Raw genomic sequence first — 20,979 nt, 5'->3', positions numbered from 1 at the left:
CAATATCCTTAGTGAAATAAATGTTTCCTGCTTTCTTAGGGATGATCAGGGTAGGCAAGCTACTGACTGCCACGGTCTGAGGAAAGTTAGGGCTGAGCCATTTCACTTTTGAGTGACAGTCTGATTGGTAAGATAGGAGCAGTAGAGATGTTAGAGTTTCTAGAATTAAAGGCCTACTCATGTTTTAACAACCCTTTGGGAGACGTAAAATTCATGGTGGATATTTGATTTACAAGATAAACGGATTTTAATTGCCATTTTGACTTTATGTTTAGAATCATTTTTATTTTCAATGCTTTTAAGTTCACTAATTTCCCTGTAGCAGTCCCATAATCTATTTTTTAATCATTAAGCCATCACAGTATTTTTCATGTTGTAGTACTTAATGATGCCATAACAAAATTCTTTAAAATTCCCTTAATCCCTTTGATTCCAGGGATGTGATAATGGTGTTGATTTCGATTCAGGGTATACGTACTCAGTATAGTGATGCAGCTATCTTTGCTGAAGATGTTCAGTGGGACATTTTCCAGTGTGTGGAATTGGTGGGTCATGGATATTTACAAATTATATATTCATCCTACAGACCAGAGCTTTATTGAATACGAAGAGGAAAATATTTAAGCTGACAGTAGAAAGATAGAACGGAAAATAATCGTAGTGTGGTTTAATGATGAGTGCCCTCAAAGAGTTTTAAAGTATTTTGAAATTGGAGAGGTGGGCTCAATTAATCTGAATGTGAAATCAGGAAGATGGTTTTAGGGAAGACTTCCTTGATGAGGATGACCTCCAAACTGGACCTTGAAGAGGTCAAGTGAAGATGGGTATTAGAAAGAACCTGAGGCAGAGATAGCACAGTGTTGTGTTATCAAATACAGTTTCTTTGCTGAAGGACTTTTCTCAGCTAGAAACGAGTCAGAAAGGAAGAGCCACCATATAACATAAATCTGTTAGTTATTTCAGTGGAATAGTATAGAAGTGCTCCAGTGAGTTGGGTCTCCAGAAATGAGGGAGTTCAGCTTATTTTTTAACTAGACTGATATTCATTGGTTTGAATGAGAAGTTACAGGTGAGTAATGTTTATTTTGGTGTCCCTGTAATGATTTTTACTTTCTCCCTTTCTTTTTTCTCTCAATGTGTGATTGAGTCACATTTCCTCATCTGGCAAAGAAGGGATTGAGCAGATCCAGGACAAGGAAGGGCGGTAGGCTCACTCTTGGACGGCAGAGAAGTCATATCACAATGTTTTATAAATAACAACTGTTAACTATTCATAAGCCTGCATTTTTACTCAGGTGCCTTTCAAGATGGAGCTCAGATTATAAAGCTTGAGAATAAATTTGGGAAACCCAGTTGCAAAGAAGAGTACTTGAAATAAATGCTATGTTGCCTATATCTTTCATTCACAAAAAAGAATGTAGAACTTTTCCTAATATTTGACTAAATTGAAACCTTTCCGTTTATAGAGTTCTTCAAACCGTACAGGTGCCCATGATTCAATTTGAATAATTGCCCTAAGCCTTCTAAGATAAGGAACATCTCAGTTATGAAATTCTGTTATTCTGTGGAACACAGCCTGTGATTCTTCTGAGGGATCTAAAAGACCAGAACTATTTCTTGCATTTTCTTACATTAACAGAAAGCCTTACTGCTACTCTTCTGTTTACAGGGCGGTAGTCATGGTTTGTTTGGAAACAGCACAGCACAATCGAGAGGTCTGCACACACCAGTGCAGCCACTAAATTCTTCTCCCAGTCTCCGGGCGCAAGTGCCTCCCCAGTTTATTTCCCCCCAGGTAAGCAATTTTATGTTTCTGTGATTCAGAATTAAAAACCATTTCAGGTAGTTATTCAGTTGTTAATTGATTTTTGTGGACGTAAAAAGAATAATAGTTACTAGCATAAAATACGAAAAAGCCACCTTTTCTTGACCTTTTGGCTAAGGTCAAGTAGAGCAAAATATGAAATAGCTGCCAAAGATCAAGACTTTTAGAACAAAATGTCAAATCTCATTTTTATTGCATCATGCATACCAATAAAGTAGATATTTTTGCGTGAAAAACTTAGGAGTCTGCTCCTTTTAGATCTAATTATTTTTCTAACTATATTCTTTTGTAATTGCATATAATTAAAACTACTTTATATAAGTTCTGATGTGTCAACGTTCAGAGGCTGGTTGCCCTCAAAGATTCACCCACAGATAAACAAGAGAATTTGGCCTGGCACGGTGGCTTATACCTGTAATCTTGACACTTTGGGAGGCCAAGGCAGGCAGGTCACTTGAGGCCACAAGTTTGAGACCAGCCTGGCCAACATGGTGAAACCCTCTTTCTACCAAAAAACAAAAATTAGCCAGGTGTAAAGAACAAAACAAAAATGAGCTGCACTTGGTGGCCACGCCTATAATTCCAGCTACTCGGAAGGCCAAGGCAGTAGAATCGTGTACCTGGGAGGCAGAGGTTGCAGTGAGCCAAGACGCACTGCACTCCAGCCTGGGTGATAGAGCGACACTCCATTTCTTTTTTAAATTTTTTTCTTTACTTTTTTTCTTTTACTTCCCTTTGGTTGTTTGAGCGAGACTTCATTTAAAAAAAAAAATAAAAAATTGAGAATTGCCAGATTCTGCGTTATTCGGAAAAATTTTGAGGAGCTGTATGCCCACATTGCTGTAGGAGGAGTTCTAGAACTAATGAAGTAGCAGAGACTCCTGGACTAAACTCTTACTCATAGAGCAGCTCTGTGTAAGATATAGTCCATTGGGTACCATGGGAACCAGTTAGGTCTATGCCTCAGTAGGAGATGTGCAAAGAGATGGTCTTTGCTTTTGAGGGTAAAGGGAAGAGATTTGTGTTAGTCTACCACACACTTTCCCCGTTCCTCTTTGTGAGAAAGCAGGCATGAGGATAGAGAAATAGCTGATAAGCTCATGTGAGGATTTGATATATGGCCTTAGTCCCTTCTCAGACTGTTATTTTAATAAACAAAGCTCTGAGTTTGTTTCAACCTGTAAAAGAAGATGGGAATGCTCATTAGATCCAACTAGCAGGTTGTAAAGGTTCAGTTTCTGTTACTTGTTTTTGTATTTGTATTTTTTGGAGATACTCTGTCACCCATGCTGGAGTACAATGGTGGGATTCATAGCTCGTGGCAACCTGGAACTCTTGGGGTCAAGCAGTTCTCCCACCTCAGCCTCCAAGTAGCTGGGACTACAGATGCACACCAGCAAGCTCAGCTAGTTTTAATTTTTTTTTTGTAGAAGTGGAGTCTTGCTATGTTGCCCAGGCTGGCCTCAATCTCCTGGACTCCAGCAGTCCTCCTACTTCAGCCTCCCAAAGCACTGGGATGGCAGGCATGAACCACCAGGCCCAGCCTGTTTTGTTTTTTTTGAAATGCCCTTTAAGACCAGGGCTTAAACTATTTATTTAAAATGATAATCTATAGATTTCAGATTCTAGTTTCAATATTCTGAGTCTATATCTTTCTTAGTGGAGGACGTCAGGTTCATCCATATCCTTCCCTTACCTCCCTGTCACCACCACCAACTGCCTCTCCAAGGTCTTGCCTAGGAGTCTGGGACTGTGTTCCCTGGGCATCTCTCTTCCTCCTCTTTCTGTCTTTCTAAGTTCCAGTCATCCTTCAAGCCCCAGGTAGTGGTATGTCCTTTCGACAGAGCCATTTTTGACTTCCCCAGCACTCTACAATGGCAGTGTCTTCTGAAGCTTTGGAGCATACACACACTTTATAGTATTGCTGGGTATCAGGCTGACAGTCATACATGGATATCAAATGTCTGCTGCATATTAGATAATGTCTTCATCATGCACAGATGGAGAAAATGCCATCTCTCTCTCTCCGCAGCCTCTTGGAGTTGGTGGCAGGGGGTGGGTTGAGGTGGGGAGGAGGTGATAGCAGAATAGCCAGCAGATAGTGTGAGAAATGTATAGAAATGTTTAACAGAGTTTGGGGAGTCTGCTGAGCCTTCACACTACCAATGACGTTTGAGTCTTGAAGAGTGAGTCAGAATTTTCTGAGCACACCAGATTAAAAGTGTCTTCTAAGCAACAGGAGCCTCATACGCAAGGGGCAATAATACCTAGAAGAACACAGCATTTTGGGGAAAGGCAACTGATTTGAATAATTAGTTAGAGGTTGTTGAAACATACAATCTTAGAAAAGAAAAGAAAGGAACTAGACAAGAAGTTTGGGACCAAATTTGGAAAAGGTGCTTGTTTTGCTTAGGATTTGGAACTTTGCCCTAGAGGCCAATCCTTGTCTATATGGTTTACAACCATTATTTGGGCTGCTACTTGAAGACACAGTCTCCAGGTTTCCTCTAGTCTTCTGTGACAGGTGGCTTTGGGGCTTAGTCACCTGCATGTGGTCTTTATGTGCACTTAAAGTTTGGCCACTGCTGTAGACAGTATACTGTTAAATATTTTTCAGCTGAGTGGCACATGCCTGCAGTAACCCTTTGAGAGGCTGAGGCAGGCAGATCCCTTGAACCCAGGAGTTTGAGATTAGCCTGAACCACATAGTAAGACTCTATCTCTACAAAATTTTTTTAAATTTTTTTTTTTTTTTTTCCAAGGCAGAGTCTCGCTGTGTCTCCCAAGCTGGAATGCAGTGGCACGATCTCAGCTCACTGCAACCTCCACCTCCCTGGGTTCAAGCAATTCTCATGCCTCAGTCTCCGAAGTAGCTGGGATTACAGGTGCATGCTACCACACCCGGCTGATGTTTGTATTTTTAGTAGACATGGAGTTTCACCGTGTTGGCCAGGATGGTCTGGAACTCCTGACCTAAGTGGTCTGTCTGCCTCGGCCTCCCAAAGTGCTGGGATTAACAGGCATGAGCCAATGGACCTGGCCTATAAAAATTTTTCTTTATTTATCCAGGCATGGTGGTGTGCACCTTAAGTCCCAGCTACTCAGGAGGCTGAGGTGGGAGGATAGATTGAGTCTGGGAGGCGAGGTTGCAGTGAACCATGATCAAGCCACTGCACTCTAGCCTGGGCAACAGAGCAAGACCCTGTCTCAAAGAAAGAAAGAAAGAAAGAAAATACTGACAGTAATGTAAAAGACCTGTTTGAATGGCAGGAGTACTAGAGCAAAGGAGAGCAGCCGCAGAGCTAGTACAGAGTCCAAGTAAGGCAGTGACAATGAAAATTAACCCTTTCGTGGAAGTCACCTCTGATCTTTTTGTTGCATAATATGATCTGTTCTCCAGTCTCTTCTTACTCCACGTATCAGCAGCGTTTGACAGTTTCCCTTCTTTCTGAAACACTTTATGCATTTGGCTTTTGGACACCTACTACATTGGTTCTCCATCTGCCTCTCCTTCACAAGCTCCTCCTCACATTCCCAGTACTTCATCAGCAGAATGCCCCAGATCTCAATCTTTGAACCTCTCCTCACCATCTGTAGTCACTGCCATGTGATCTTACCCAGCACTAAATTCCAAAATTGTGTCTTCCGCCCACATCTTTTTTCCTCAACTCCACAGACTACTGGACATCTCTCCTAGGGTGCCTTACAGGTTAACATGTTCAAAACACAGCTTCTGATCTCATCCCACATTACCCTCAAAAGCATCCCCACACTCCCAGTAAATGGCACTGTCATTCCATAGGAGTTCAGGCCAAAGACCTTGGAGCTAGTCGTGACTCCTCTCACTGACCACGTTCATTCCATCAGTAAAACCTCCCTTCAAACCTTTATTCAAAATCGGACTCTTTTTCACCACCTCCCACAGCACAGGCCCTGGCCAAGCCACCACCGGTTCTGTCCAGGTTATTGCAGTGACTTCCTGCCTTTTCCCCACCCTGCTTCATTCAACACTTCCCTGTCTGAAGTCTGAGTCAGACTGATCTCTGACACCACACTGTCTAATGTGAAAGCCACATCAGCCCCTGAGATGTGGCTACTGCGCTGCAAGAACTGAATTTTACGTTTCATTTTAGTTAATTTAAATAGCCACATCTTGTTAGTAGTCACTGTGTAGACAGCACAGATGTAGAACATGTCAGAGTTGCAGGAAGTTCTGCACAGCGGTGTTCTAAAACAAAAGGCAGATTGTGTTACTGTTTTACCGGGAATCCTGTTGTGGCTGGTTCTCTCACTGAGAAAGCAAAGCAGAGGCAAAGTCTTGAACTGTAGGCTTTGAGGTTCTTGGTGATTCCCACCTCCCCACAAGTACAGGCCGCTCTCTCGTACCTTCATACTGCCCCAGCCAACTGGCCCCAACACATCAAGCATACTCTTAGAACACTCTTTTCCCAGATGGCAGCCTGGCTCGATCTTTATTTCCTTCAGCTCTCTGCTTCACTGCCACCTTCCCTAGAAGCTTTCTCAGGGCAGCTACATACAGTGCCTGCCATGTCCCTCACTCCCACGCTTGCTCCTTGTCTTTCTCCCTCTCTGGCCTGCCCCTAGGAGTGGAGTAAGCTTCACAGTGGCAGGGTCTGGGCCTGCTGTGTTCACAGCTGGAGCCTGAGCATCAATAACTGTGCAGGGCATATATTTGAGCTCAGTGAATATATACCAGGTCATGTGAGGGTGTATACCAGGATGATTTCAAAAGTAGAATTGTTTGGAAAGTGTAGTTAACTTTCTGTAAGAGGCTTGGGTGCTGCAGATCACTTTATGACTAAAGTTTCTGCTCCACCCGAAAAAGAAAAGTACTTGTGTTCCCTCCATTTTTAATTTTGTTTTATTTATGTAATGCATACTGGGAGCAGAATATTAAATAATGGATTATTCCATCTTTTCTTGACATTTCTTCTATATTTTTATAAAATTAAGCAGTTAGGTACCTCAAAGAAAAGGCCAGGTATGGCAATTTACTTCTATAATCCCAGCACTTCTGGAGACCAAGGTGAGTAGATTGTGTGAGCCCCAGAGTTCAAGACCAGCCAGGGCAACGTGGAAAAATCTGTCTCTAACAAAAATCCTAAAAGTTAGCCAGACGTGGTGGCATGTGCCTGTAGTCCCAACTACTTGGGAGGCTGAGGTCGGAGGATGATCTGTGCCCAGAAGGTTGAGGGTACAGTGAGTCATGTTCACACCACTGCACTCCAGCCTGGGCAACAGTGATACCCTGTCTCGAATACAAAAAAAAAAAAAAAAGACAAGATAACCACACAAAGTTTGGATAGTGGATGAACATATTCTTTAAAAAACCTCCAGCCCAGATAGAATGATAGAAATTACTTTTACATAATCCCCTGTTTAGACACTGTTCATGTACAGACGTGCTTCTCACATTATTTCCCTCAGGGTCACTAGAAAGTGATGTTGGCACTGTGTCCTTGAACTTTCTCCTGTTGCTATGTAGCATTCATGATGATCATAATGATGGTTCATCAGGTAGATTTACCTTGATGTACTTAACATTCCCTCCCCCATTGTTGAGTATTAAATTGTTTCTAATCTTTCCCTGTTAAAAAAAATAGTGCTGCAGAGAAATCCTTATACATAAACCTTTGCCCACATTTTTTCTAAATTTAGTTGCCCAGATGAAATTTCTGGGTCAAAGCACTTGAACATTTTAAAAGGTTTTGATAAATATCAGCTTTTATGTTCATTTTGACCACCATTACAGGGACAATCAACAGTTAATGTAAACATAGAAAGAAGACACTGAGGCCGAGTGTGGTGACTCACGCCTGTAATCCCAGCACTTTGGGAGGCTGAGGCAGGTGGATCACCTGAGGTCAGGAGTTCAGTATCAGCCAGGCCAACATGGTGAAACACTATCACTACTAAAAATAGAAAAATTAGCCAGGCATGGTGGCACGTGCCTGTAGTCCCAGCTACTCCAGAAGCTGAGGCAGGAGAATCGCTTGAACCTAGGTGGTGAAGGTTGCAGTGAGCCGAGATGGTGCCACTGCACTCCAGCCTGGGCAACAGAGTGAGACGCCATCTCAAAAAAAAAAAAAAAAAAAGAGAGAGAGAAGACACTGAAACTTATTTCTAAGATTTGTTACAAATGTCCCAGGCCTTGGATTTCTGCCATGCCTTTTTCCTCCACTTAACTCAGATTCTGTATTGAGAAAGTAATATATTCCAGCAAGCTTTGTCCTGACTTTAAATTGCTGTCATGTTGCACCTGCAATGCTTTGTTACATGCAAGATTGATTGCAACAAGAGCTTCACTTTCTGCAACCCAGCTGGAGATTGAAGGGCTTTTAAGCCAGAATAATTAACTCCTTGCAATGGAAAATATGCAGACCTGCACCACCATGATTCCTCTGCAGCCCACGTGTCAACAGCCCTTAGCCTGGAGCCTAGTGGTGCTTCTCCCTGGTCCTTTTGTATTCTTTGAAGAGGGACAGTACATTTGCAAAGAAAGAAGTGGAGTAAGGCTGGGATAGGAATTTCTCAAAAATTAAACTTTTGTCTCTAAAATTGTCAGTTTATGGAATATACAAGCTAGTGGCTTCTAAATATAGGATCACTTTCCTGTGCTTTATACTCTTTCTGTATGTGTCTCTCTGTCTTTAAACAATATGTTGTTTTCATTGTGACTTTTTTGCACTTTAATGAAACCATATAGTATAGAGCCTCCTTTTGTTGTTTTATTTTCACTTGTATTATTTCAAATATATTCCCATGTGGATTTGGATAGTTACAGTTCATATGGTATTCCATTATATGACTATACCATAATTTATTTACCTATTCTACTACCAAGTCTACTATTCGTAGACATTTGGGTTGCTTCTAGATTTTTGCTGTAATTTTATTTTATTTTATTTTATTTTTGAGACAGTCTCACTCTATTGCCCAGGCTGGAATGCAGTGGCGCAATCTCAGCTCACTGCAACCTCTGCCTTCTACCCCCGACTCCTGGGTTCAGGCAGTTCTCCTGCCTCAGCCTCCGAGTAGCTGAGACTACAGGCGCCTGCTATCATGCCTGGCTAATTTTCATATTTTTAGTAGAGACAGGGTTTCACCATGTTGGCCAGGCTGGTCTCGAACTCCTGGCCTCACGTGATCTGCCTGCCTTGGCCTCCCAAAATCACGGGATTACAGGCATGAGCTACTGCACCTAGCCTGCTGTAATGTTCTTATGTTTGTCTCCCAGGGTGAGTTTCTCGATGGTACTGCAGGGTCATGAGCAGGTTTTATTTTGGTGGTTTCTTTTTCTTTTCTTTTTTTTTTTTTTTTTGAGAGGGAGTCTCACTCTGTTGCCCAGGCTGGAGTGCAGTGGCACAGTCTTGGCTTACTGCAACTCTGCCTCCCAGGTTCAAGCATTTCTCCTGTTTCGGCCTCCTGAGTAGCTGGGATTACAGGTGCGCAATACCACGCCTGGCTAATTTTTGTACTTTTACATTAAGAGAAGGGGTTTCGCCAAGTTGGTCAGGCTGCTGTCGAACTCCTGACCTGGTGATTCACCCACCTCAGCCTCCCAAGGTGCTGGGATTACAGGCGTGAGCCACTGTACCCAGCCTACTTTGGTGGTTTCCTTAGCTAATTTTGAGTAGTAGGAATGTCTGAGGTTGAAGCGGGGAAAATAATGGGCTCTTGCCCTGTTACTGTCTCTCCCACACTCGATCCTTGTCTGCCCTGCCCCTAGGAGAATAATAAGCTTCACAGTAGCAGGGTCTGGGCCTGCTGTGTTCACTGCCAGAGGCTGAGCATCAATAGCTGTGAAGGGCATGAATTTGAGCTCAGTGAATATGTATCATGTGAAGATGCGTATCAGAATGATTTCAAAAGTGGGATTATTGGGAAAATGCAGTTAACTTTGCTTGAGATACTTGGGTGCTGCAAGTCTCTTTATAACCAAAGTGTCTGCTCTACCTGAAGGAAAAAAAAAAGCTGGGCACCGTGGCTCACACTTGTACTCCCAGTGCTCTGGGAGGCTGAGACAGGCACTGGAGCCCAGGAGTTTGAGACACACACACACACACACACACACACACACACACACACCCGGCAGCCAGGCATGATGCATGCCTGTAGTCCCAGTTATTCAGGAGGCTGAGGTGGGACTGAACCCAGGAAGTCAAGACTGCAGTGAGCCGTGATTCCTCCACTGCACTCCAGTCTAGACAACAGAGTAAGACCCTGTCTTAATAAAAATAAATAAATAGGGCCGGGCGCGGTGGCTCAACCCTGTAATCCCAGCACTTTGGGAGGCCGAGGCGGGTGGATCATGAGGTCGAGAGATCGAGACCATCCTGGTCAGCATGGTGAAACCCCGTCTCTACTAAAAACACAAAAAATTAGCTGGCATGATGGCGCGTGCCTGTAATCCCAGCTACTCAGGAGGCTGAGGCAGGAGAATTGCCTGAACCGAGGAGGCGGAGGTTGCGGTGAGCCGAGATCGCACCATTGCACTCCAGCCTGGGTAACAAGAGTGAAACTCCTTCTCAAAATAAATAAATAAATAAATAAATAAAACAACTGTAGCTCAGTTCTGGAGGGTTTCAGTCTGAAGTCACCACAGTCTGCTTCTGTCATCATCTGGTGTTCTCCCCTGCGTGTCTATATCTTCACATGGCATTTTCTTCTCTGTCTCAAAATTTGTCTCTTCACATGAGGACACCAGTGAATGGACTAGAGCCCACCCTAATGTAGTGTGACTTTGTCTTAAACTTGAGTGCACCTACAAAGACCCTATTCCCAATGAAACCACATTCTGAAGTTCCCAGTGGGCATGAATTTACGGAGAACACTATGTAGCCAAATACAGTTGCTAACTCAAGTGAATTTAAGAATCACACTGAAGATGGTACATAAGATTTTATGGGTCATTGAGGCGTAATAGGATAAGATTCCGGTTGGAACATGGTTTTGATAGCACAGCATATATTGTACTCACCCTCCTTGCCCCCAGACTCAAATTATAGTGAGTTCAAACTTATTACATCAGAGATAGGAAGTTAAGTTACACTGGTGACATTTTGCGTGAATTCAAAGCTGAGGATGAAGAGGAGTTGTTATTTGGGGGAAATTGTGGAGGCTGTGTTCCTTATGCTTGTCCTAAAACTGGTGGAGGGGCAGCCATGCCCTGTAGTGGTGTGCTTACTTGGTGCTCACGTCTGCCTTGAGTACATCTGTTAAAATAGAAAGTTAAACAGATTTTTAAATTGGTTGGTAACACTCAGCATCTCTTAGAGGATAGAGAGGAAGCAGCTGGGGGAACTATTACTTGAAATTAGAGTACTTTCCAAAATGATAGAATTGATGGGTAGAGTGAAAGTGACAGATCTTGAGAGAAAATTAGTTGGTAAGCCAAATACAGGAAACCTGAACTTGGTCAAATGTTTCTAGACTACAAGAGTGTCAAAGAAAAGAAAGGCCAGGTGCGGTGGCTCATGCCTGTAATCCCAGCACTTCGGGAGGCAGAGGTGGGCGGATCACCTGTCAGGAGTTCAAGACCAGCCTGGCCAACATGGTGAAACCCCACCTCTACTAAAAATACAAAAAAAAAATTAGCCGGGGAGGTGGCAGGCGCCTGTAATCCCAGTTACTCAGGAGGCTGAAGCAGGAGAATCATTTGAGCCCAGGTGTTGGGGGTTACAGTCAGCCAAGACTGCACCACTGCATTCCAGCCTGGGCAACAGAGCAAGACTTTGTTTCCAAAAAAAAAAAGAAAGAAAAGATAGGCATGTATTCTTGACAATGTAGCAGAGATGGTGGATCAAAAGTATTAGGAAACTGAGGAATTTCATTCTGACCATGCTCTCAAAGAATGATAAAATGAGAAGATCCAATAGGGATGGGGAAGCTTTCTGATAAACTTAGTTTATAATGGGACATTTTCAGAAAATGGATAGTAAGGGGATAAAAGCAAGGATGAATAAAACGCAGAGTAAGCTGAGACTTGCAAAAAAAAAAAAAAAAAAGGTGGATTAAAAGAAACTTCTAATTGAGTACATCTGTTAAAATAGAATCATTGCCTTGGACTAGTTGTATAATGCCCAGGGATTACGGTGTGGAGGTAAAATTTTTGTTGCTTTTGTCTTTTCTGTTAAGAAGAAGGATGTTCAAACCAAAAGAGCTAAGACAGATCCTAGAGCAGAGAAAGAATTTATGAAAAGAATTGCAGAGCCCTGTCCACAATTTTTGAGAAATTTTGGGAGTCTTCAAGGGGAGTTTAATAATGACACCCATCTTTCCTGCCTGCATTCTGAATGTTTAAGGCAAAAGAGGAAAACATATTGTGGTCACTGTATCCCCTTTACTACCAATAAAGCAGATACTGGAGAACGTGTACACTTCCTGCTACTGAATTCTAGCCTTAACCAGGAGTCACTGGAATGGGGCAGCCCTCTCTCCAGGCTTGCTTCCAAGAAGGGGAAAGAGGCCTTGAGTGCTGTGTTAAAATAAACATGGATGTCTTCTGTATGGAGCCTCAGATCAGAAATGGGAAAGAAGCTATAAGCAAGTGAGAAGAAAGGGGAATTTTTTTTTTCATGGTGTTTCACTGTGGCTTCCAGGCTGGAGTGCAGTGGCATGATCTCTGCTTACTGTAACCTCCACCACCTGGATTCAGGTGATTCTCGTGCCTCAGCTTCCTGAGTGGCTGGGATTACAGGCGTTTGCCACCATGCCCAGCTAGTTTTTGTATTTTTGGTAGAGACACGGTTTTGCCATGTTGGCCAAGCTGATCTCAAACTCCTGGCCTCAAGTGATCTGCCTGATTCCGCTTCCCAAAGTGCTGGGATTACAGGCGGGAACCACCATGCCCAGCCTGGGGAAATTTTTTAAATGATTTCTGAAAGGAGAAATAAGGAAAAAGTAGCTAAAAGACTGATTAACTTGGTCCCAATTTCAGGAAAGAATCTAGATTATCAATCAAAAGTACATATGGCAGTAATTAATTATCATAGTTTGCTAACAAGTTTTCATTCACTTCCTTCATTGACTGGTAAAAATACTGGCATAGAAGAATGATATAGTTGTTGTATCTCTAACAGGCCGTTTGACAAGCTGTCTGTTTTTGACTAGCTGGAAATATATTGGCTAAACATGAAAGCAGTTGTGTGGATTAGTAAATGATTGACGATTCCCAGGCTGATCGTTTCATATTGGAAGGAAGCTTTAGTAGCATGTGACTAGATTATCCTCAGCTCTATCAAGTTCAGCATTCCCATCCGTGACGGGACTGGGGAACACAAACTGGAAATAGGTAGAATAGGATCAACGAGAACTTGGTGGAGTGTCTTAAGTTACATATGATAGTGGTTCATTCATTTAATAGATATTTATGGAGCATCTACTATATGCCATGCTCGTAAAGATATATGTAAGGTCTTAAGCTCGAATAAAAAATAAATTAATAAAAACTTAAAACCCCACTACGTAGCTTAAATATTACGTAAGGGAACAAAAGCATATTTTTAAATATTAGAGATTTTAACTGACATTAAGCTTAGTGTGTGAATCGACAGCTGTGATCACCAGAGAGAGTGACATCTTAGGCATTATTAATGAAAGCATGACTTTTAACAGAATGGTTAGGTATGGCCAGGTTTGCTTGGTGTTAGACTACTCTAGAATTTTCTGTTCTTGGCTCTTCACTGAGAAGTGGAAGAAGATACAAGTGAACGAACTGATCATATTCAGCCTGAAGATGAGATGCAAGGGAACTGTATTCATCGTCTGAAGACATTTGAAGAACCAGCGTATGGAACAATGTGAACATTTATGGAGAACATCTCTTAAGCATTTGATGTGGATTAATTCATAAAATCTAATAATGACTAAAGTTAATATTGTTGTCATTTCAGTTGGATATCAGGAAAGTAAGGGTCAGAAAGGCTAAATAAGTAACTTGCCCTGAGTCAGCTTAGAATGGCAGAGCTGGGCTGGGAGTGGTGGCTCATACATGTAATCCCAGCACTTTGAGATGATGGCTTGAGCCCGGGAGTTTGAGACCAGCCGGGAGGTCAAGGCTGCCATGAGCCGTGATCACACCACCACATTCCAGACTGGGTGACAGAGTGAGACCCTGTCTCAAAAAAAAAAAAAATGGAGAGGCCGGCAGAGCTGGGATTAAAAGCTCAGGCAGTCTGCCTCTAGAATAAGAGTCTTTTTTTTTTTTTTTTTTTTTTTTCCTGAGACAGAGTTTTGCTCTTATTGCCCAAGCTGGAGAGTAATGGCGTGATCTTGGCTCACTGCAACCTGCGCCTCCCAGGTTTAAGCGATTCTCCTGCCTCAGCCTCCCAAGTAGCTGGGATTACAGGCATGCGCTACCATGCCCAGCTAATGTTTGTATTTTTAGTAGAGACAGGGTTTCTCCATGTTGGTCAGGCTAGTCTCCAACTCCCGACATCAGATGATCCGCCCGCCTCAGTCTCCCAAAGTGCTGGGATTATAGATGTGAGCCACCAAATGTGGCCCCAAGAACTAAAGTCTTTTTTTAACCTTTTTTTTTTTTTTTAAGAGATGGGGGCGGGGAGGGGGGCGGTGGTGTGGGTCTTGCTATGTTGCACAGGTGTTCTCAATCTCCTAGGTGCTGACATTTCTCCCAAACTGCTGGGATTACAGACGTGAGCCACTGTGCCCAGCCTGTAGAACTAAAGTCTTGACTAGTGTGCTACACAACTTGGCACTCATGGGCGTGTTCTCACATTTGTTCTCCATGGCCCCAACTGGTCCAGTGGGTTCAGTAGATGAGAATGCAGGGAAACTCATTTCTGCTTACTTAGATCATCTTAGAGGAGCAAACCAGCAATGGGAGGGAATCCTTTCTCTGTCCCAGAGTGTCCTGCAGCCTAGTCTAGCTCACTCCTGAGAACAGGGAGAAGGACCCTGTCAAGCCAGTGACCTTCCAAACTTTTTTTTTTTTTTTTTTTAAGCTGGTGTCTCTCTCTGTCACCCAGCTGGAGTGCAGTGGCACCATCTTGGTTCACTGCAACCTCCACCTCCCAGGTTCAGGCGATTCTCCTGCCTCAGCCTCCTGAGTAGCTGGGACTACAGGCATACACCACCATGCCCAGCTAAGTTTTGTATTTTTAGTAAAGATGGAGTTTCACCATCTTGGCCAGGTCAGTCTTGATCTCCTGACCTCGTGGTCCACCCACCTCAGCCTCCCAAAATGCTGGAATTACAGGCGTGAGCCACCTCACCCAGCCCTTCCAGGCTCTTTTATGCTGGCTCTCTTTTTACACTACCACTCTGTGGGTGTTTGCTATCAGAAGCCATGAGTTGAAACTTAGTCTCCTATTTACAAGTTAGTATATTTGTCTTATTTGTATCACAGAAATACTTTCACGTAGTGTTATTTATTAGCTTTATGCAATTTAGTATGTTTTGTTTTATGACACACTTCCAGTAATAATTTCTTAATTGGATAAAAGTCATATTGTCATCAATTTCTTTCCTTGAAGATGTTTTCCTGAATATACAATTTATACTATTTATTGTAGAAAACTGGAAAGTCTAAGAAGAAAATTTTAAAACTCTTGTCATTGCACTCCTCCAGGATAACCATTGTTAACACTTCAGTGTATTTTTCCCGTTACATATTTTTCACAGAAAAGTTTGAGAACACTTGCTTTAGATTCATCAAGATTCTTTTCACAGGAAAAAAGTTTTATTTTTGTAAATTCTAAAGATTCCTTTTCTTTCTTTCTTTTTAATTTTTTCGGCTAGGTTTCTGCCTCAATGCTCAAGCAGTTTCCCAGCAGTGGCCTGAGTCCAGGTCTTTTCAATGTGGGGCCCCAGTTATCTCCTCAACAAATCGCCATGCTGAGCCAGCTTCCACAAATTCCCCAGTTTCAGTTGGTAAGTAGCAGATTTTCTTCCTGTAATTTAAAGGGTCATTTTTTTTTTTCTTTCTTTAGCTTTGATTTGCTTCCTGCATCTTTGCCTCTTTCTATGTTCAAAGGGTGCTAGTCTACACTTTTATGCCAACTATGGAGTGTGCTTAAGGGTTGTCAACTCAACTGGAGGAAAACGTAACCAAGAGAACAGGAATTTGGTGTTACTTCGCTCTTGGATACTTTTGACTATGTGACCTGTACTTCAGTGCACAGACCCTCGAGGTGTTCTCAGTAAATCAGTCTCAGGAAACTTTGGTTCTCTGTCTTTCCCCCTTGTTTCGTAGGCATGTCAGCTTCTCTTGCAACAGCAGCAACAGCAGCAGTTGTTACAGAACCAGAGAAAGATTTCTCAAGCTGTACGCCAACAGCAAGAGCAGCAGGTACATGGGTGGGCAGGGTCCCTCCAGTGCTGTCTTTGAGGAGTGTGTCCCGGCTTAGCCTCTGATGGCAAAGAGGAACTGGGCTCAGTCTCCTCCTGGGAAATTCTGGTCCGTGCTTATCACATGTCCGTCTCTCTTGGCCTCCAGCTGGCTCGAATGGTGAGTGCACTGCAGCAGCAGCAGCAGCAGCAGCAGAGGCAGCCAGGCATGAAGCACTCGCCCTCTCATCCCGTCGGGCCCAAGCCGCATCTGGACAACATGGTACCCAACGCATTGAATGTGGGGCTCCCAGACCTTCAAACCAAAGGGCCAATACCTGGATATGGTTCTGGTAAGTTGTTAGTAGAGAAAATTACCTTCTTAGCAATCTGTCTGTTTAGGCCTGTGGGAGGGGCTACGCCTGCATTACCCTCTGTTTTTATGCCAGCCGTACGAGGTAGGTAAATATTCTTACCCCTGGTGTACAGAGGAGACATCTAAGGCTTCTCCAGTTTCAGTGGGTTTCCAAAGCTCACCACATGATTACTAAACAGCAGAGACAGGCCTCTAAATTCTCTGGCTCCGGAGCAGTCTTTTATTACACGTATATGAATGGCAAACTGCTCTCCTACCACCAGGAGTTTTTAAAAGCCTCTTTAAATGTTTGTGCATGCTGTGTGAGTGGCACGCATGGCTGAGGTTATGATCTGTTAAAATATGTACTATTTTGAAGTGTTTCACTCTACTCAAATAAAGCTGCCTTCTACTGAAAAAATGAGAAACTAAAATTGTAATGCAGATCAATAAAAATTCGTCTGATATTAGTATTTCATTTGGCTTAAATAGAATTAGAACAAGTAAGGTTATGCCTTTAACATTCTTCAAGAATTTTTTGGCAGGCAAATTATAGCTCTTTCAGAACTGGAAAACATGCTATAAGCAGGATCTAATCAGGGAGGAAACAGTGATTTCAAAATAAAATTTTAAAATGGAAAAGATACCACACACCACCACAGTTTCACCTCAAACTGACAACATTTAGAATTTATCTTGATAAAGAAGGTAAAAGTCTTCAGATTTATCTGGTAGAGAAGATGCTGTTGTATGCACACTCAAAGAACAAGAGTTGAGCTGGGCACGCTGGCTCAAGTCTGTAACCCCAGCACTTTGGGAAGTCAAGGCAGGCAGATCACAAGGTCAGGAGTTTGATACCAGCCTGACCAACTCAGTGAAACCCCATCTCTACTAAAAATACAAAAATCAGCCAGGTGTGGTAGCACACGCCTGTAATCCCAGCTCCTGGGGAGGCTGAGACAAGAGAATCACTGGAACCCAGTAGGTGGAGGTTGCAGTGAGCCTAGATTGTGTCACTGTACTCCAGCCTGGGCAACAGAGCGAGACTCTGTCTCAAAATAAAACAAAAAAATAAGAGTTGGGAAGACATGAAATTGCTGGTTCTAGCTGACAGTGTGACCCTGGACAAATGGCACTAGCTGACTATGTGCCAACCCCGTGATTCTCCTACTGCAGGTACAGGGGTTGAGCCAAGACTTCAAGGTGTTCTTGAGCTTGATATTTTAATGGATTTACTTTGTAGATCCTCAGCTTCCACCAATGGTTTTCTTTCTTTCTTTTTTTTCTGAGAGGGAGTCTTGTTCTCTTGCCTCGGCTGGAGTGCAGTGCTTGATCTTGGCTCACTGCAACTTCCACCTCCCGAGTTCAAGCAATGCTCCCACACCAGGCTCCCGAGTAGCTGGGATTACAGGTGCGCACCACCATGCCCAGCTAATTTTTGTATTTTTAGTAGAGATGGGGTTTCACAATGTAGGCGAGGCTGGTCTCAAACTTCTGACCTCAGGTGATCTGCCTGCCTTGGCCTCCCAAAGTGTCAGGATTATAGACATGAGCCACCACACCCCGCTTATTTTTTTAAAGGTGATCTGCCTGCGAACTGACTTAAATTTGAAATAACCTTTCTTGTACTTGACATAGAAGAAGGGCAGCTCTGCTCTCATCTTTTTACTGTGTGCTCATCTGGGCTGCAGAACACCAGGGTACCAAGCATGGGGGAGCCTCCCTTGATTACTAACAAAGGTATCCTTATGCCGGATTTCCTTTTTTTGAGATGGAGCCTCACTCTGTCGCCCAGGCTAGAGTGCAGTGTCGAGACCTCAGCTTACTGAAACCTCTTCCTCCTGGGTTCAAGCGATTCTCCTGCCTCAGCCTCCTCAGAAGCTGGGACTATAGGCGTGTGACACCACACCCAGCTAATTTTTACATTTTAACTAGAGACGGGGTTTCACCATGTTGGCCAGGATGATCTCAATCTCTTGACCTCGTGATTCACCTGCCTTGGCCTCTGAAAGTGCTGGGATTACAGGCGTGAGCCACGGCACCCAGGCCTTTTGATTTATTTATTTATTTTGATTTATTTATTTATTTATTTATTTTGAGACAGAATCTCTCTTTGTCGCCCAGACTGGAGTGCAGTGGCATGATCTTGGCTCACTGCAATCTCCGCCTCCTTGGTTCAAGCAAATCTCCTGCCTCAGCCTGCTGAGTAGCTGAGGCGTGCACCACCACACCCGGCTAATTGTTGTATTTTTAGTAGAGCCAAAGTTTTGCCATGTTGGTCGGGCTACTCTCAAACTCCTGACCTCATGATCCGTCCCCCTCAGCCTCGCAAACTGCTGGGATTACAGATGTGAGCCACCTTACCCAGCCGGATTTCCTTCTTAATCAAGTTGGCTGGATGTCTTGGCATGTGTTGAGCTACCCTGAATTTAGACACAACGTGACAATAAAGCAGGGTGACTTACCTCTTTCATCCCTCTTTATCAAAGAGTGCATAGTTCTGAAGGTAGAGTCCAGTCAGTGCAAAGAAAGAGTTTCTGAAAGTCAGAAGCAGCCTTTCACATATTTAAATGCACATAGTTCTTTTCAATTCTCTGTACTCTAACAGCTTGAACAGTATATATTAGTGACACTGATTTTCTTTTTTTAATACACATTTTCAGAATGGATCAGATAAAGCCCAGGGAAAAACATCTGCGTCATTTCCTCAGTTAGTTGTTAAGAAACTAAAATCACAGTCCTGTTGCTGTGGCTCATGCTTATAATCCCTGCAATTTGGGAGGCTGAAGCAGGCAGATCACGAGATCAGGAGTTCAAGACCAGCCGGCCGATACGGTGAAATTCTGTCTCTCCTAAACATGCGTGGCGGCGTGCACCTGTATTCTTGGTTACCTGGGTGGCTGAGGCAGGAGAATAGCTTGAACCCAGGAGGCAGAGGTTGCAGTATGCCGAGATCATGCCACTGAACTCCAGCCTGGTGACAGAGCAAGACTTCATCTCAAAAAAAAAATATATATATATATTTTCCCCTTATTTAGCATTATCACATTTATTTGAAATAAAGAATACATTTTAGGTCGCCTACACACAGGTTAACTCAGATGAAAAAATAAAATTAAAAAAAAAAAATATGGCCGGGCGCGGTCCTCACGCCTGTAATCCCAGCACTTTGGGAGGCCGAGGCGGGTGAATCACAAGGTCAAGAGATCGAGACCATTCTGGTCAACACGGTGAAACCTCGTCTCTACTAAAAATATAAAAATTAGCGGGGCTTGGTGACACACGCCTACAGTCCCAGCTACTCGGGAGGCTAAAGCAGGAGGATTGCTTGAAACCAGGAGGTGGAGGTTGTGGTGAGCCGAGATTGCACCGCTGTACTCCAGCCTGGGTAACGAGCAAAACTGTCTCAAAAAAGGAAAAAAAAAACACAAAAAACCTCTCACCAGCCTCAGCCACTATTATTTTTTTTTCTTAATTAAAAAAAAAATACATTTTAGGACTGAAAGTTCAATTTGGCTGTTTTGAATAAATTATTTGATGAAAATATATTTAAAGCATATATTGAAATTAAAATATTTTTTCTAAGAGGCCGGGCACGGTGGCTCAAGCCTGTAATCCCAGCACTTTGGGAGGCCGAGGCGGGTGGATCACGAGGTCAAGAGATCGAGACCATCCTGGTCAACATGGTGAAACCCTGTCTCTACTAAAAATACAAAAAATTAGCTGGGCATTGTGGCGCGTGCCTGTAATCCCAGTTACTCAGGAGGCTGAGGCAGGAGAATTGCCTGAACCCAGGAGGCGGAGGTTGCGGTGAGCCGAGATCACGCCATTGCACTCCAGCCTGGGTAACAAGAGCGAAACTCCATCTCAAAAAAATAATAATAATAATAATTTTTTCTAAAAAATTAAATGCCAAAGATGTAATAAAATGACAGTATTTCATTTTTTCCTCATGCTGAATATGTTGAACTAAAAAGGATACCTGTAGGTGAAAGAGTAGCAAGAATAATTGAAAGTTTCTTAATATGTCTTGATAAACCTCTTTGTTACATTATCTCAAAATTAAGAAGTTGAATGACTAATGACTGCTTAAGTAATTCTTACTGATTCTTTTGTAAAATAGATGGTTTCTAATTCTCTGCCTTTAGCAAAATTGAAAATATACCTAATTAAGGCTGGGTGCAGTGGCTCATACCAGGTAATCCCAGCAGTTTGGGAGGCCGAGGCGGGTGGATCACCTGAGGTCAGGAATTCAAGACCAGCCTGACCAACACGGAGAAACCCTGTCTCTACTAAAAATACAAAAAATAGTAAGCTGAGCTGGCGCCTGCCTATAGTCCCAGCTATTTGGGAGACTGAGGCAAGAGAATCACTTTATCCTGGGAGGCAGAGGTTGCAGTGAGCTGAGATCGTGCCATTGCACTCCAACTTGGGTAACAGAGGGAGACTCCTTTTCAGAAAAAAAAAAAAAAAAGAAAGAAAATATACC

The 20,979-nt window shown here is 43.0% G+C and overlaps 1 protein-coding gene across 12 annotated transcripts in view; it reads left to right on the top strand.

Moving 5' to 3' along the window:
- The window catches only part of TNRC6B (trinucleotide repeat containing adaptor 6B), a 296,001-nt gene that overhangs the window by 244,106 nt on the left and 30,916 nt on the right, over nucleotides 1-20,979 (top strand). For all 12 annotated transcript variants that reach the window (XM_074390906.1, XM_074390915.1, XM_074390905.1 and 9 more), the window contains 4 exons: nucleotides 1,670-1,795; nucleotides 15,608-15,739; nucleotides 16,062-16,157; nucleotides 16,305-16,488. In XM_074390906.1, coding sequence (XP_074247007.1) covers nucleotides 1,670-1,795; nucleotides 15,608-15,739; nucleotides 16,062-16,157; nucleotides 16,305-16,488 — 538 coding nt within the window. The remainder of the gene's footprint in view (nucleotides 1-1,669; nucleotides 1,796-15,607; nucleotides 15,740-16,061; nucleotides 16,158-16,304; nucleotides 16,489-20,979) is intronic.

The sequence above is a fragment of the Saimiri boliviensis genome, chromosome 21 (assembly GCF_048565385.1).
Source record: "Saimiri boliviensis isolate mSaiBol1 chromosome 21, mSaiBol1.pri, whole genome shotgun sequence".
NCBI lineage: Eukaryota > Metazoa > Chordata > Mammalia > Primates > Cebidae > Saimiri > Saimiri boliviensis.
The sequence above is the reverse complement of the archived record's forward strand: the minus strand, read 5'-3'. Positions and strand labels throughout refer to the sequence as shown.